Genomic DNA, 12,595 nt, shown 5'->3' on the forward strand with positions numbered 1-12,595 from the left:
GCCTCCTCTGTGATGGTCAATCTCAAGATAAAGAATGATGGCTGACTGATGATTTTCTATGGTCCAGTATGCAAAAGATAGATTGTGTGAGAAGGATAGAAACTTACAAGACAACGAAAAAAAAAGCTTGGTGGCACATAAAGCCTCTAGGGCATGATTTGTGGCTCATTTGGACGGTTAAGTGACTAAAGATGCACTGACCTACGAACAAACACTGGGCGTAGCAGCAGAGTGAGAAGAAAACAAACAGAGGCCTCAACAGAGTGGAATAAAGACACATCGGAAACATAATGAACTATGAAAAATACAAACTGAAATGATGTATTGGGTCTTGGGATTTCTTGCTATGAGGGTCGCTCTGTGATGCACTGTATTTGTTTTCATGGCAGTATTGTAAATCAAGCACATTATCTGGATTAACTGGCTCATCTCTGTCTAAACTGTGTGAATGAAACAGTCTAAGCATCCTATCATTGGAGATCAGGAGAACGAATGTCATAGCCATCCATGACTGAGAATCTAAGGCCCTGTCCACACGGCAATGGATTCAGGTGAATCCAATACAATTGTTTATCGTTTAGGCCTGGCGTCCACACGGCACCGGCGTTTTGGGTGCCCAAAACGCAATCTTTTGAGAACGGGTTCCAGAGTGGAAAGATCTGGCAACATTGCCGTTGTGAAGTCGTCTGGATGAGTAGAACGGATTTGTTTACGATGATGTCACAACCACGACTGTGAGTGCTTCACGCCGGGTAGAAGTGTAACGAACTCGATGCGAGTTGTCAACAAATCCTATAACTTGGTTCATGAAACGCGCTTACAAAATATTTTCACTGTGAATATTTATTGTGTAATGGTGTAAAGTGAGAGAGAGAGAGAGAAAATAGCCCTTAGGGCAGAGTCAATCCCGCCAGCAAAAATAGGGAAAAAAAAGGAGCAATCTCACCTCTTCAGATGTTGGTTTAAGTCCTACAATACATTCCTCAAAAAGGGCGTAGAAGAACAAATTAATCCATCAACGTGTAGCATTCAATTTATTCCGGACCATTAAAGACGCAGCCTTCCGCGTAGAATCATACGTCATCCTCGCCGCCATATTGGATAGGTCAAAGCGGAGAATAAAGATGCCTCATTCATGTGCTGCGTTTAACTGTACCAACAGGTTTACCGTCCAAACGAGATCACATGGGATTACCTTTCACAGGTGAGACTGGAAAAATACTTTTCATTGTATTTGGTCATTATAATGTAATTTTACGAACTGATTTTCCTGACTTTGTGGCTAATATGAAGTCTCGCGCATAATAGTTTATGCGCATGCGTCCTTACTTCTTCTATTGTTCTGGTGTCTCCGAAGGGACCGTCTTACAGCTCCCCTAGAGGTGTGGCATGTGTATTGCATCGTTTTCAGCAAGCGTTGCGTTGCCATATGGACCTGATATCTTACTGATCGTTGCCCATGTGGACGCGATATTTTTTTAAATAACATCTCGTTGCCGTTGTCGTGTGGATGTAGCCTAAGAGAACAATTGGTCCTGCTCTCTGAATGGCCCTGGATGGTATCAATCAGAGAGACTCTGGCTACATCCACACGACAACGGCAACGAGATGTTATTTAAAAATATATCGCGTTCAAATGGGCAACGATCAGTAAAATATCAGGTCCATATGGCAACGCAACGCTTGCTGAAAATGATGCAATACACATGCCACACCTCCAGGGGTGCTGTAAGACGGTCCCTTCGGAGACACCAGAACAATAGAAGAAGTAAGGACGCATGCGCATAAACTATTATGCGCGAGACTTCATATTAGCCACAAAGTCAGGAAAATCTGTTCGTAAAATTACATTATAATGACCAAATACAGTGAAAAGTATTTTTCCAGTCTCACCTGTGAAAGGTAATCCCATGTGATCTCGTTTGGATGGCAAACCTGTTGGTACAGTTAAACGCAGCTAATCTTTATTCTCCGCTTTGACTTATCCAATATGGCGGCGAGGATGACGTATGATTCTACGCGGAAGGCGGTGTCTTTAATGGTCCGGAATAAATTGAATGCTACACGTTGATGGATTAATTTGTTGTTTCTCACCTGTGAAAGGTAATCCCATGTGATCTCATTTGGACGGTAAACCTGTTGGTACAGTTAAACGCAGCACATGAATCTTTCTTCTTCGCTTTGACCTATCCAATATGGCGGCGAGGATGACGTATGATTCTACGCGGAAGGCGGTGTCTTTAATGGTCCGGAATAAATTGAATGCTACACGTTGATGGATTAATTTGCTCTTCTACGCCCTTTTTGAGGAATGTATTGTAGGACTTAAACCAACATCTGAAGAGGTGAGATCGCTCCTTTTTTTCCCTATTTTTGCTGACGGGATTAGGGCAGAGTCTCTCTCTCTCTCTCTCTCTCTCTCTCTCTCTCACTTTGCACCATTACACAATAAATATTCACAGTGAAAATATTTTGTAAGCGCGTTTCATGAACCAAGTTATAGGATTTGTTGACAACTCGCATCGAGTTCGTTACACTTCTACCCGGCATGAAGCACTCACAGTCATGTGGTTGTGACGTCATCGTAAACAAATCCGTTCTACTCATCCAGACGACTTCACAACGGCAACGTTGCCAGATCTTTCCACTCTGGAACCCGTTCTCAAAAGATTGCGTTTTGGGCACCCAAAACGCCGGTGCCGTGTGGACGCCAGGCCGAAATGATAAGCAGTTGTATCGGAGTCACCTGAATCCGTTGCCGTGTGGACAGGGCCTCTGACCTATCACAGCCGTTTTGAGGTCATGCATATGGAAGAGGGAAGTCAGCACTTCTCTTCTGGCTGGCATTGCATGAGCGGCAGTTCAAAAAGCCGTTGTGAGTTGTTTCATGGGTCTCAGAGGAAGCATGAGCTAACCCTCAACCCTCCCAGATGAGGCGATAGTTAATGAGTGGGACTTAACAATGACTAAAAATAGCGAGAAAAAATGTGAAAAATTGGTTTAAAAAAGACTGGAAGTTAAATCACCTGTAAACAGGCTTGTTGACAAATTGCTGTGCCATTTCCCCCTAACTATACAAGTGTAGTAACAGGGAGATAATATAGGTGCATCTGTGATAAAGATGATGGGGCTTCCAGCAGAGAGAGCTCCACATCTTGTAGTATTGTATACAGAGGCCAGTGAATGTTCTCTATGAAAAAAAAATCAGATATGGCAGACCAAATTCCATTCCCAGCCATGCAGCAGGTTCAGCTACTTTACACAGCTGTAAGTGGAAGTTTAGGTGTCTATCTCACTTACAGTAAAAATCACTCCTTAAAAGCAAAAGCATTCATAAGCCTCTCATAGAAAGAGCTATGTCTGAGATTCATGCTGGATATCTCCCCTTGCATTGGCGTCTTTGCTTTTTCTTCTCTATTCCCCACTGTGCTTTCACAAGACTACAATAGCTCTGAGAAACCTCAAATTCAGCAACACTGATATTTAAACTTCCATTCTGCCAAGGTTTTGTATCTTGCAATCTTGGGTCACACAACAATCTAAAGGACTTGGATAATGATATGTAGCTAGAATTCCGAGATTATTTGATGTGAAAAACAAAACAAAACAAAAAACAACTAGCAAACAAAAAAACCTCATGAACCAGAAGAGGATGGCTTGTCCTTTTGACTCTTGGTTCCTCTCATGAATTCTTTCTTTTGAGTTCCATCTGAGAGAATTTTCTCCTCCTGCTGTCTGCCTTAGCTTACTTTGAAGTTAAGCTATGTTGAAACAATCTATATAGCAAAAACACTCTCAAGTCTAAAACTCTAAATTACATTGACAAAGCAAACACTCTAAAGACAAATGAGTCCTTTATCTCTCTATGAACTTCTGAAATCATCCGTCAGTGTCCATCTTAATCTGTTTGCAAATGCCCTCCATACTAATCAAGAGTCCAATCTAACTCCAAAGAAACTAATGATTTTACTATTGACCTCAAATTAGCAAGACAATTATTGCCTTTCTCTGTATTCTGTTCACACAAAAGAAACACAAGGCCTGTCTGCAAAATGCTCAATTGCTAATGAGCCATGAACCTTCAAAGACTCACATTACTCCAGAAAGCTACCTGTACTGTGATAGAAAATGCATTTTAAACAATTTGGTTGAAAACACCAATAGTTCCATATTCAAATCCTTAGATCCTAGCTGTCTTACAAAGAAGACACTGATGCACACTGATTAAAAACTATTTTCTCTCAAGACTGTAATGTTCTGCTAATTTCAGCACTTAAGCTGGAGCATAATTAGCTTCTTTTTAGCATATTTGATTTTTGGAAAGTGCTCTAAGTTTTGCAGAACAAGAGTATTTCAAGATGGATGAAAAAATATCTAAAACTAGAGAAAGAAAGTAAGAAAACAAATTAAACATTATTATGTGTTCCACGGGCGGCACGGTGGTGTAGTGGTTAGCGCTGTCGCCTCACAGCAAGAAGGTCCTGGGTTCGAGCCCCGTGGCCGGCGAGGGCCTTTCTGTGTGGAGTTTGCATGTTCTCCCCGTGTCCGCGTGGGTTTCCTCCGGGTGCTCCGGTTTCCCCCACAGTCCAAAGACATGCAGGTTAGGTTAACTGGTGACTCTAAATTGACCGTAGGTGTGAATGTGAGTGTGAATGGTTGTCTGTGTCTATGTGTCAGCCCTGTGATGACCTGGCGACTTGTCCAGGGTGTACCCCGCCTTTCGCCCGTAGTCAGCTGGGATAGGCTCCAGCTTGCCTGCGACCCTGTAGAAGGATAAAGCGGCTAGAGATAATGTGATGTGATGTGACAAACAGTTGTACAGCTGGCTAAAGTGCATATAGTGAATTCGAGCTTGATAAAGACGTATCAGCTCTGGCCACAGCTGTCTTGTACAGTGCCCTCCATGTTCATTGGCATGCCTTGTAAAGGTTAGTAAAAAAGCATTATAAAAAATACACCTTTTGGTGAAGTAGCCTCATCTCACACCGAAATAATGAGAAAAATCCAACCTTGAATTGAAATAAATTTATTTAGAGAAAAACAAAGCCCTCATCAAGATATAATTATTTTCAACAAAAACACATCTGCCACTATTATTGGACCCCTGGAAATGATAGTGAACACAATGTAAGGGGCTCATTTCACCGAGTACGAGCTGGAAAAATCGCACATGACCATGCGCACCTATGATCGCAGCTATGTTTTCCCGTAGTCGCAGGCAAAATCCGTGCGACCTAAACCCATTATTTTCTGTGTACGCTCTATGTTCGATGTTATCTCGTTCGACCTTCGATGTGTACACTCTACCTGTGTCCTATACGCTCTGTAGATGCTTTACATACGCTCCACTTGCGTCTATCCACTCGATCTGATGCGATCTTAACACGACCAAGGCTCGTTCTGTTCGACCAATCTGCGACATAGCGTCAATCTCTCGGCGATCTATCCTCGCAAGTGCGCGACCTCGGCCGATCAAGGCTCAATGTTGGCCGATCTAGCTATGTACAAGTTGCAACGTACCCTCGATCAATACGATTTAGCCTGCGATATAAACGTTCTAGCCTCGCTCTGTACGCTCAATTCTCGATCTTTTCTAGACAGATTCTCACCTGAGCTACGCACAAATTTGTCACAGTCGCCCGGATTTGCGTGCGACCCACTGCAACCGTATAAAAAGGCCTGGCGATCGGTGGCCAACCATCAGTTTTTGACCAGCCTCCGAAGGGACAACATGGACCCAATCGCTCTGCATCATGCTATGTTATTACAGCACCGTCAGGGGTGAAAGTAACTTTTATTTCTTGCTGGTACTATTATTTTGAGTCATAGTGCGTGCGCAAAGCGCGCGCCGGAAAATACACCTAATTATTTATTATTGTCTACTTATCAAGCATTCACTAGAACTTCTTATCACTCAGTAGTACTAGTATAGTACTTTTTTATCACACTATCACTCTTTCATCCACCTGTATCTGTTTTTGATTATAAATAAATTGCAAACACATCATTTCAACAACACAATTTAATAACATTTTTTTTAGCTGAACAGTTGAAAACTAACTTTTCATTTTGGACATTGGACACAGAACAGTGTAACAGAATAGAAAAGTGAAAGTTTTTAGGTAAAACACTTAAAATAAATTCCAAAGAAGCTTGAACGTTTGAGAAAGTGCGTGTGTTCTCAGTGTGCGTGCCATGCATTGGTAGCCTAGTTACTCTGCTCACTCCAACCAGACAGTAATCTAGAATCTTTGCCCCAACTTCCACTCGATTTATGAATTCTGATCAAAGTAATTTTTAAATAGTCTATCATGAAACATTAACATGTTTCTTTATATGCCTTTTTATTTGGGAGACTTTGCAACTAACGTCTGTCTGCTGAAACACTTTGATTACCAGCTATTACCACGTTATAGCACAAGAAATGGTTAAATTTTTTTTTTAGTTTAAACATTTTTTTTTTTTCAGAGACAGTATATTTTTCTTTCCGGTAAGGCCAAATCTTTTAGTGGTACGCTGGACCGGCCAGGACCGGCTTACTTTCACCCCTGAGCACCGTGCCCTGCAACTGCAGCAAGACTCTCTGGTTATGCTTCATGCGCCCTATTTATGCGCCCTATTTATATGACATTCAATACGCATAGCTTTAATAGGATTAGGCGAAGGTAGGTTGCAACTTAAGCGGTGGTCGATCTTTATTGGTTGAAGAAGGTCGCACCTTAATCCTCTTTAGAATCCAATCGTGCCCATGGGAAGAATAGGGAGCGTACGGGTCTAGGGAAGGTCTGGGACAGGTTGCGCGGAGCGAGGCTTGATCGCAAAAGAGTGAAGTTAGATCACACGGATCGAGTGAGTGTTGAGGACGGGCCGAGCAGCACAACCATGCGCGCAATCAGTTCTCGCTCGAGAAGACTGAGCATCGCTCAACCCTGTTCTAGCCTCGATTGTCTCTCGACCAATGCGTCCTTTCCTCGACCTTGTTCGCTCTTTCGACGCTCTCTGTGCGACTTTTAGGTCGAGGCTCAGTTTTTTGACATGTCAAAAAAAATGAGCTACGATCTCTTTGTCGGGGAGACCATTCCTCAACCACGTACAACCACGGAAGACCAAGGCGTGACCAACCCTCGGTCAACCGTCAACTGCGTACGACCTGCGGCGACCAAGCCACGCTCTGAGATCACAGCTCGGTCTTCCGGGAAGATTTCTCAGTGAAATGACCCCCTAATTGAAGCATGTTTCCCATTTAAATTGTATGTTCTTGAGTTGATTGGAGTGTATAGGAACTTTCAAGCTGTAATCCATGACTTCCTAATTAACTGGGGAACAAATATGAGGCGACACAGAGGCCAAATTCCCTTAGTCATCCATCAACACGGGAAAGATAAGAGAACACACAAACCAAATGAGGGAAAAGTGTGTTGCCCTTCATAAGTCAGGGAATGGCTCTAAAAAAAATAGGTACTCACTTGAAAATGTTAATTTCTACTGTTAGGACAATAATAATAAAAAAGTGGACACCAAATGGAACTGTTACAAACTTGCCTGAAAGAGGACCCAAGTTTATTTTGCGCCCATGTATAGTGAAGAGGGTAAGAGAGGGGGGGAAATTCCCCAAGGATCACTGTTGGTGAATTATAAGAAAAAGTAAAATCTTGGGGTTTCCAAGTCTCCTAAACTACCATCAGACACCACCTCCATGCCAACAGATTATGTGGAAAGTATGCCAGAAAAAAAGCCTTTTCTGTCAGTTAACCAGAAAGGTAAGCACCTGAAGTTTGTGAAACACTACTACAGCTTTGACTAGAACTGTGTTCTATGGTCTGATGCAACAAAAATGGAGCTTTTTGACAATAAACACTCAAGGTGGGTTTGGTGTAAAAAGAAGGATGGCTATAATTAAAAGAACCCGATCTCAACTGTAAAGTATGGTGGAAGTTCTGTGATGTTTTTGGGCTGTTTTTCCTCCAAAGTCCCTGGAAACATTTTTAGGGTACATGGCATCATGGACCCCATGAAATACCAGGACATTTTAAATCAAAACCTGGCTGCCTCTGCCAGGAAACTAAAACTGAGTCATCACTGGATCTTTTAGCAGGACAATGATCTGAAGCTTCTGTCCAAAGCAGCACAAAAATGGTTAACTGCACAGAATCAAACTTCTGCCATGAACATCTCAGTCCCCTGACCTGAATCCCACTGAAAACCCGTGGGGTGAGCTGAAGAGGAGAGTGCACAAGAGAGGGCCGAGGACCCTGGATGATCTGGAGAGAGTGTGTAAAGAGGAATGGTCTCAGATGCCCTGCTCTGTATCTCCAACCTTATAAAATGTTATAGGAGAAGACTCAGTGCTGTTTTACTGGCAGAGGGAGGTTGTACAAAGTATTAAATACAGGAGTGCCAATAATAGTGCCACATGTGTTTTTGTTGAAAATAATTATTTCTTGACGAGGGATTTGTTTTTCTCTGAATAAATTTAATTCAATTAAAGGTGGGATTTTTCTCATTCTTTCAGTGTGAGATGAAGCTACTTCACCAAAAGGTTCATGTTTTCTAACCCCTTTACTAATCTTTACAAGAAGTGCCAATAATCATGGAAGGCACTGTATGTAGGATAAACAAATAGTTCCCTCATACATTCCTGAAAACCATGATAGGCATGATAAAACATACTTGGGTTGGAGAGGATAGGGTCTGTCTTAGGAACAAACTGGTCACAGCGAAGTCCACGGTAACCCTCTTTACATCTACAAGAGAAGAAAAGGGAGAAAAAGGTAAGAGGAGATGAAAAAGTAGATGAGAGAAGTAAAAAAAAAAAAGCTGTAAATATCTCAGACCTAAACAATATATCTACCATTTTTCTTCAAGAGAGAATTAAACTTCTCCAATACGTAAGCCAGATAATGCATTCTATTTTTATGTTATTTAATTAAAGGAAATTATTTTACCCTACTGGAACATAATTTAGGGCGGCACGGTGGTGTAGTGGTTAGCACTGTCGCCTCACAGCAAGAAGGTCCTGGGTTTGAGCCCAGCGGCCAGCGAGGGCCTTTCTGTGTGGAGTTTGCATGTTCTCCCCATGTCCACGTGGGTTTCCTCCGGGTGCTCCGGTTTCCCCCACAGTCCAAAGACATGCAGGTTAATCGGTGACTCTAAATTGACTGTAGGTGTGAATGTGAGTGTGAATGGTTGTTTGTCTCTGTGTCAGCCCTGCGATAACCTGGCGACTTGTCCAGGGTGTACCCCGCCTTTCGCCCATAGTCAGCTGGGATAGGCTCCAACTTGCCTGTGACCCTGTAGAACAGGATAAGTGGCTACAGATAATGGATGGATGGATGGATGGAACGTAATTTAATTTATAGCATTTGTTTGTGTCATAAAGTATTAAATAAATAAACTTTTTCTTCAGCTTCTATGTGTATAGGTGGACTTGTTTGTATACTGCATCTTGGTGAGGACCAATAAGTTAGGACTAGTCTTAGGGCCTCTGCATGCTCTTGCGACAAGGCTTTCGCAGATAGCTTTTCGCAGACAGTTGTAATTTATCGTTGAGCGGGGAGTAACAGGCGTGTGCGATGTTATTCACCGCCACAACGCAAGGGGGCGCGAAGTCGCAAAATCGCTAGGAGTAGTTGGTGGGTGTGGTTAGTGGAGTGTTTATCCTCTGGTTACTTATAATGACTAGAACTGGAGTCGTATAGATGTACATACTTCCTCACTTCCTCGATCAACCGCTCTTCGTGCTGCTCCATCTTCGCTCGTGTTTTTAAAAATGGCGGTAGTGAAAACAAACCAAACCGGGAAAGTAGGGAAGCGGAAGTGCATGTACAGCGGATGTAGAGTGGACCAATCAGAGCCCTCTTGTCTGCGACGCTGTCTGCGAGGCTTCTGCAGTGGTCACAATTTTTGGGAGGTGCGCGCAGAGCGTCTGCGAAGGGGGGGGCTACGCAGACGCCATCTGCGACGCTATCTGCGAGGACTGCGTTGCCAGCATAAATTGGCCTTTACAAGGATAAGAATATCTGACAGTTTTGCCCTTGTGGGGACATTCTTTAATTTATAAATTAATTTTTAAACAGAAATTGCAGGTTTAAGTAAAACAAACAAACAAACAAACAAACAAACAAACAAACAAACAAACAAACAAACCAATGAACAAACAAACAGTTAAATAAAAGAACCAGAGGGTTTCCTTCCGCCTTCTGTGGATAAGGTTAGAGTTTAATTCAGGTGTCAAAAGAATGTCCTCACAAGGATAAGAAGACAAAAGCGTGTGTGTCCATCTGCAAGTCAGGTCATTCTTTATCACAAAGCAATGTTACTGTGAGAGTGTTTGTGGTTATATGAAACATGAAGCAGAGTCTGAAAATGTGTGAAGGGAGAAGGGATAAGAATGAGAAGGACAACAAGGCGGGCTTGGCCAGAGCTCTGTGGCGCCTGCATTTGTACAGATAACACAGTCTTGGTGCTAATGTCACTTCCCAAAGGACCGATGTGGCTGAATTGGCACATTTGATTGGACTCTTGCTGGGAGATCTATGTGAGACAGACATACCCATGCTAGAGCAGCATAACACTTAATCTGTAAAACTATAGTGATTACCAGCTTTCCTCCAGCAAGCCCATGGATTCAGCAGCAGTGTGAGAGCCCTTTCTAATTTCTTATCCCCTTTACACCTCCTATCTTCATATTGTTTCTCTTTCAGCCCCAAAGCATTGGACTACTGTTTGCAAATAACTGTACTGTTGCTGGACATACTGCCGAGTCACAGCTGCGTACCTACAACACAGCGCTTTAATTCAACATTAAAATCCACTCACATTTGCTGGATGAAAAGGTATTTTTTATAATTATAACCTGCCTTTGCATAAATAATGCACATTAACGACAACACATTCAACAGTTTTTTAAATTAATTAATTAATTAATTATTATCTTTTAAAATATAATGTGCTATGGTGAACAATAGCCACAAGAGGTATGACTAAGTCATGAACTAAAAGAGGCAACAAAGCACTATAATAGTAAACCAAAAGGACCAATTAATGGTTCACAACAGCCAAGAAGTTCTCCTTGTGAGATCACAGAACAGTTTAAAAAGAAAAAAAAGAAGAAAAAAAGCATGAAACCTAAAAATATGACCCTGAAAAATAACCTCACAAGCTGAGGTCCATGTACAGCTCTGTGACAGAATATATGCTCTTGCAGCTTATTTCATTTATCATAATTTCCAGAAGACGTTAGCTGACAAGCACATGACTGTGTGTTTGTGTTGCCTGTTTGTGTGTTGGGTTTGGAGCAGCATGACTGGTGGTGGCTCTGAGTGAAACACTGGAATAAATGACTTGTCTAATTAGTCATAGTAAGTGACAATGCATGAGCAGCCATGAATTAGGTGAGTCTGATACGGGTCTGTCTAACCCTTTATTCATGCTCAGCTTTCTGTGCACAGGCCGTCAAATGCTGACTAATGTGTCAATGGTAAGATGAAGATGTCTATCAGCCAGGCTGTTTCATTTTTCTATCCCATTTTCTGGCAGTCATTGTAATAATAATAATAATAATAATAATAAGTTCAACTTATATAGCGCCTTTCAAGAAACCCAAGGACGCTTTACAATTATAGACAAAGAAAAAAAATAACAATAAAAAATAATAAATAAATAAATAAATGAATAAATAATAAAAAATAAAAAGTCCACCAAGTAGGGGTCAGGATGTAATTCCAGCGGTGTAGCAGCCACAGTCCCACCCAAAGGCTCATGAAAACGAGTCCCACATCTCCAGCACAGCCGCCGTGACGCCATCAGCCACATCGCTCAAACACCACGCCGTGGATCCACAAAGCGAGCAGAGAAGCTCCACCATGCAGAGCAATGGTGTGTCCCAAACCGCCTGCACAGCCGCCGCGACGCCACCGAGCAACATCGCTCGGAACATCACGCCAAGCATTAAAGCGCAGAGCGCTGGACAACCACGAATGTTAAATGAGCAGCGAGCTCACTGCAGTCCACAGCTGGGAGCGCAGGCACAGCGAACCAAGGCCTAGAGGGAACCAACGCCCAAAACTGGGTCCGGAGCTACACCACAACTGGCGGACAAAACACTCAAACAAACATCAAACTACACAAACACACAGAAAAAAAATAAATAAAATGAAAATTGAAAAAGAAAGAAGAAAAAAAAAGCTCTGGTGAGACGCGGCAGCTAGAATGCGCACGACGTACTCTCAACCGGAAAAAAAAAACCCTGAATTGTAGGGTTTTCTTTCATCAACATGAAAAAATAATACTTCTACTCTTAATTGAATGTCCAAACAAACAAACTTATATTTGATTCCTTTCATTTTATTTAGACTTTCCAAAAGTGTATGGATGAAATATAGCCTAGTAAACTAGACCCACCTGCCTAGCGGCCAAAAATATTTTTGCCTAGCGAATGGGTCTAGCCTCGCACCATATAAACAAAAACACCCCGGGCATCGAATCGTGCCCGCCAATCACAACGCAAGGTTTTTGTTTGGATTCTTTGGGCGGGCTTTTGCAGGAGTGACGACAAAGCTGCGCGACACTGGAGAAAGCGCAACAGGAAAAATGG

General features: G+C 42.4%; 1 protein-coding gene across 1 annotated transcript in view; it reads right to left on the reverse strand.

The window, feature by feature from the left end:
* nrg3b (neuregulin 3b) overlaps positions 1-12,595 on the reverse strand; it is a 350,798-nt gene that overhangs the window by 24,530 nt on the left and 313,673 nt on the right. Inside the window, exon 3 of the mRNA XM_060939918.1 lies at positions 8,671-8,744. Coding sequence (XP_060795901.1) covers positions 8,671-8,744 — 74 coding nt within the window. The remainder of the gene's footprint in view (positions 1-8,670; positions 8,745-12,595) is intronic.

This window comes from Neoarius graeffei, chromosome 14, assembly GCF_027579695.1.
Source record: "Neoarius graeffei isolate fNeoGra1 chromosome 14, fNeoGra1.pri, whole genome shotgun sequence".
Lineage (NCBI taxonomy): Eukaryota > Metazoa > Chordata > Actinopteri > Siluriformes > Ariidae > Neoarius > Neoarius graeffei.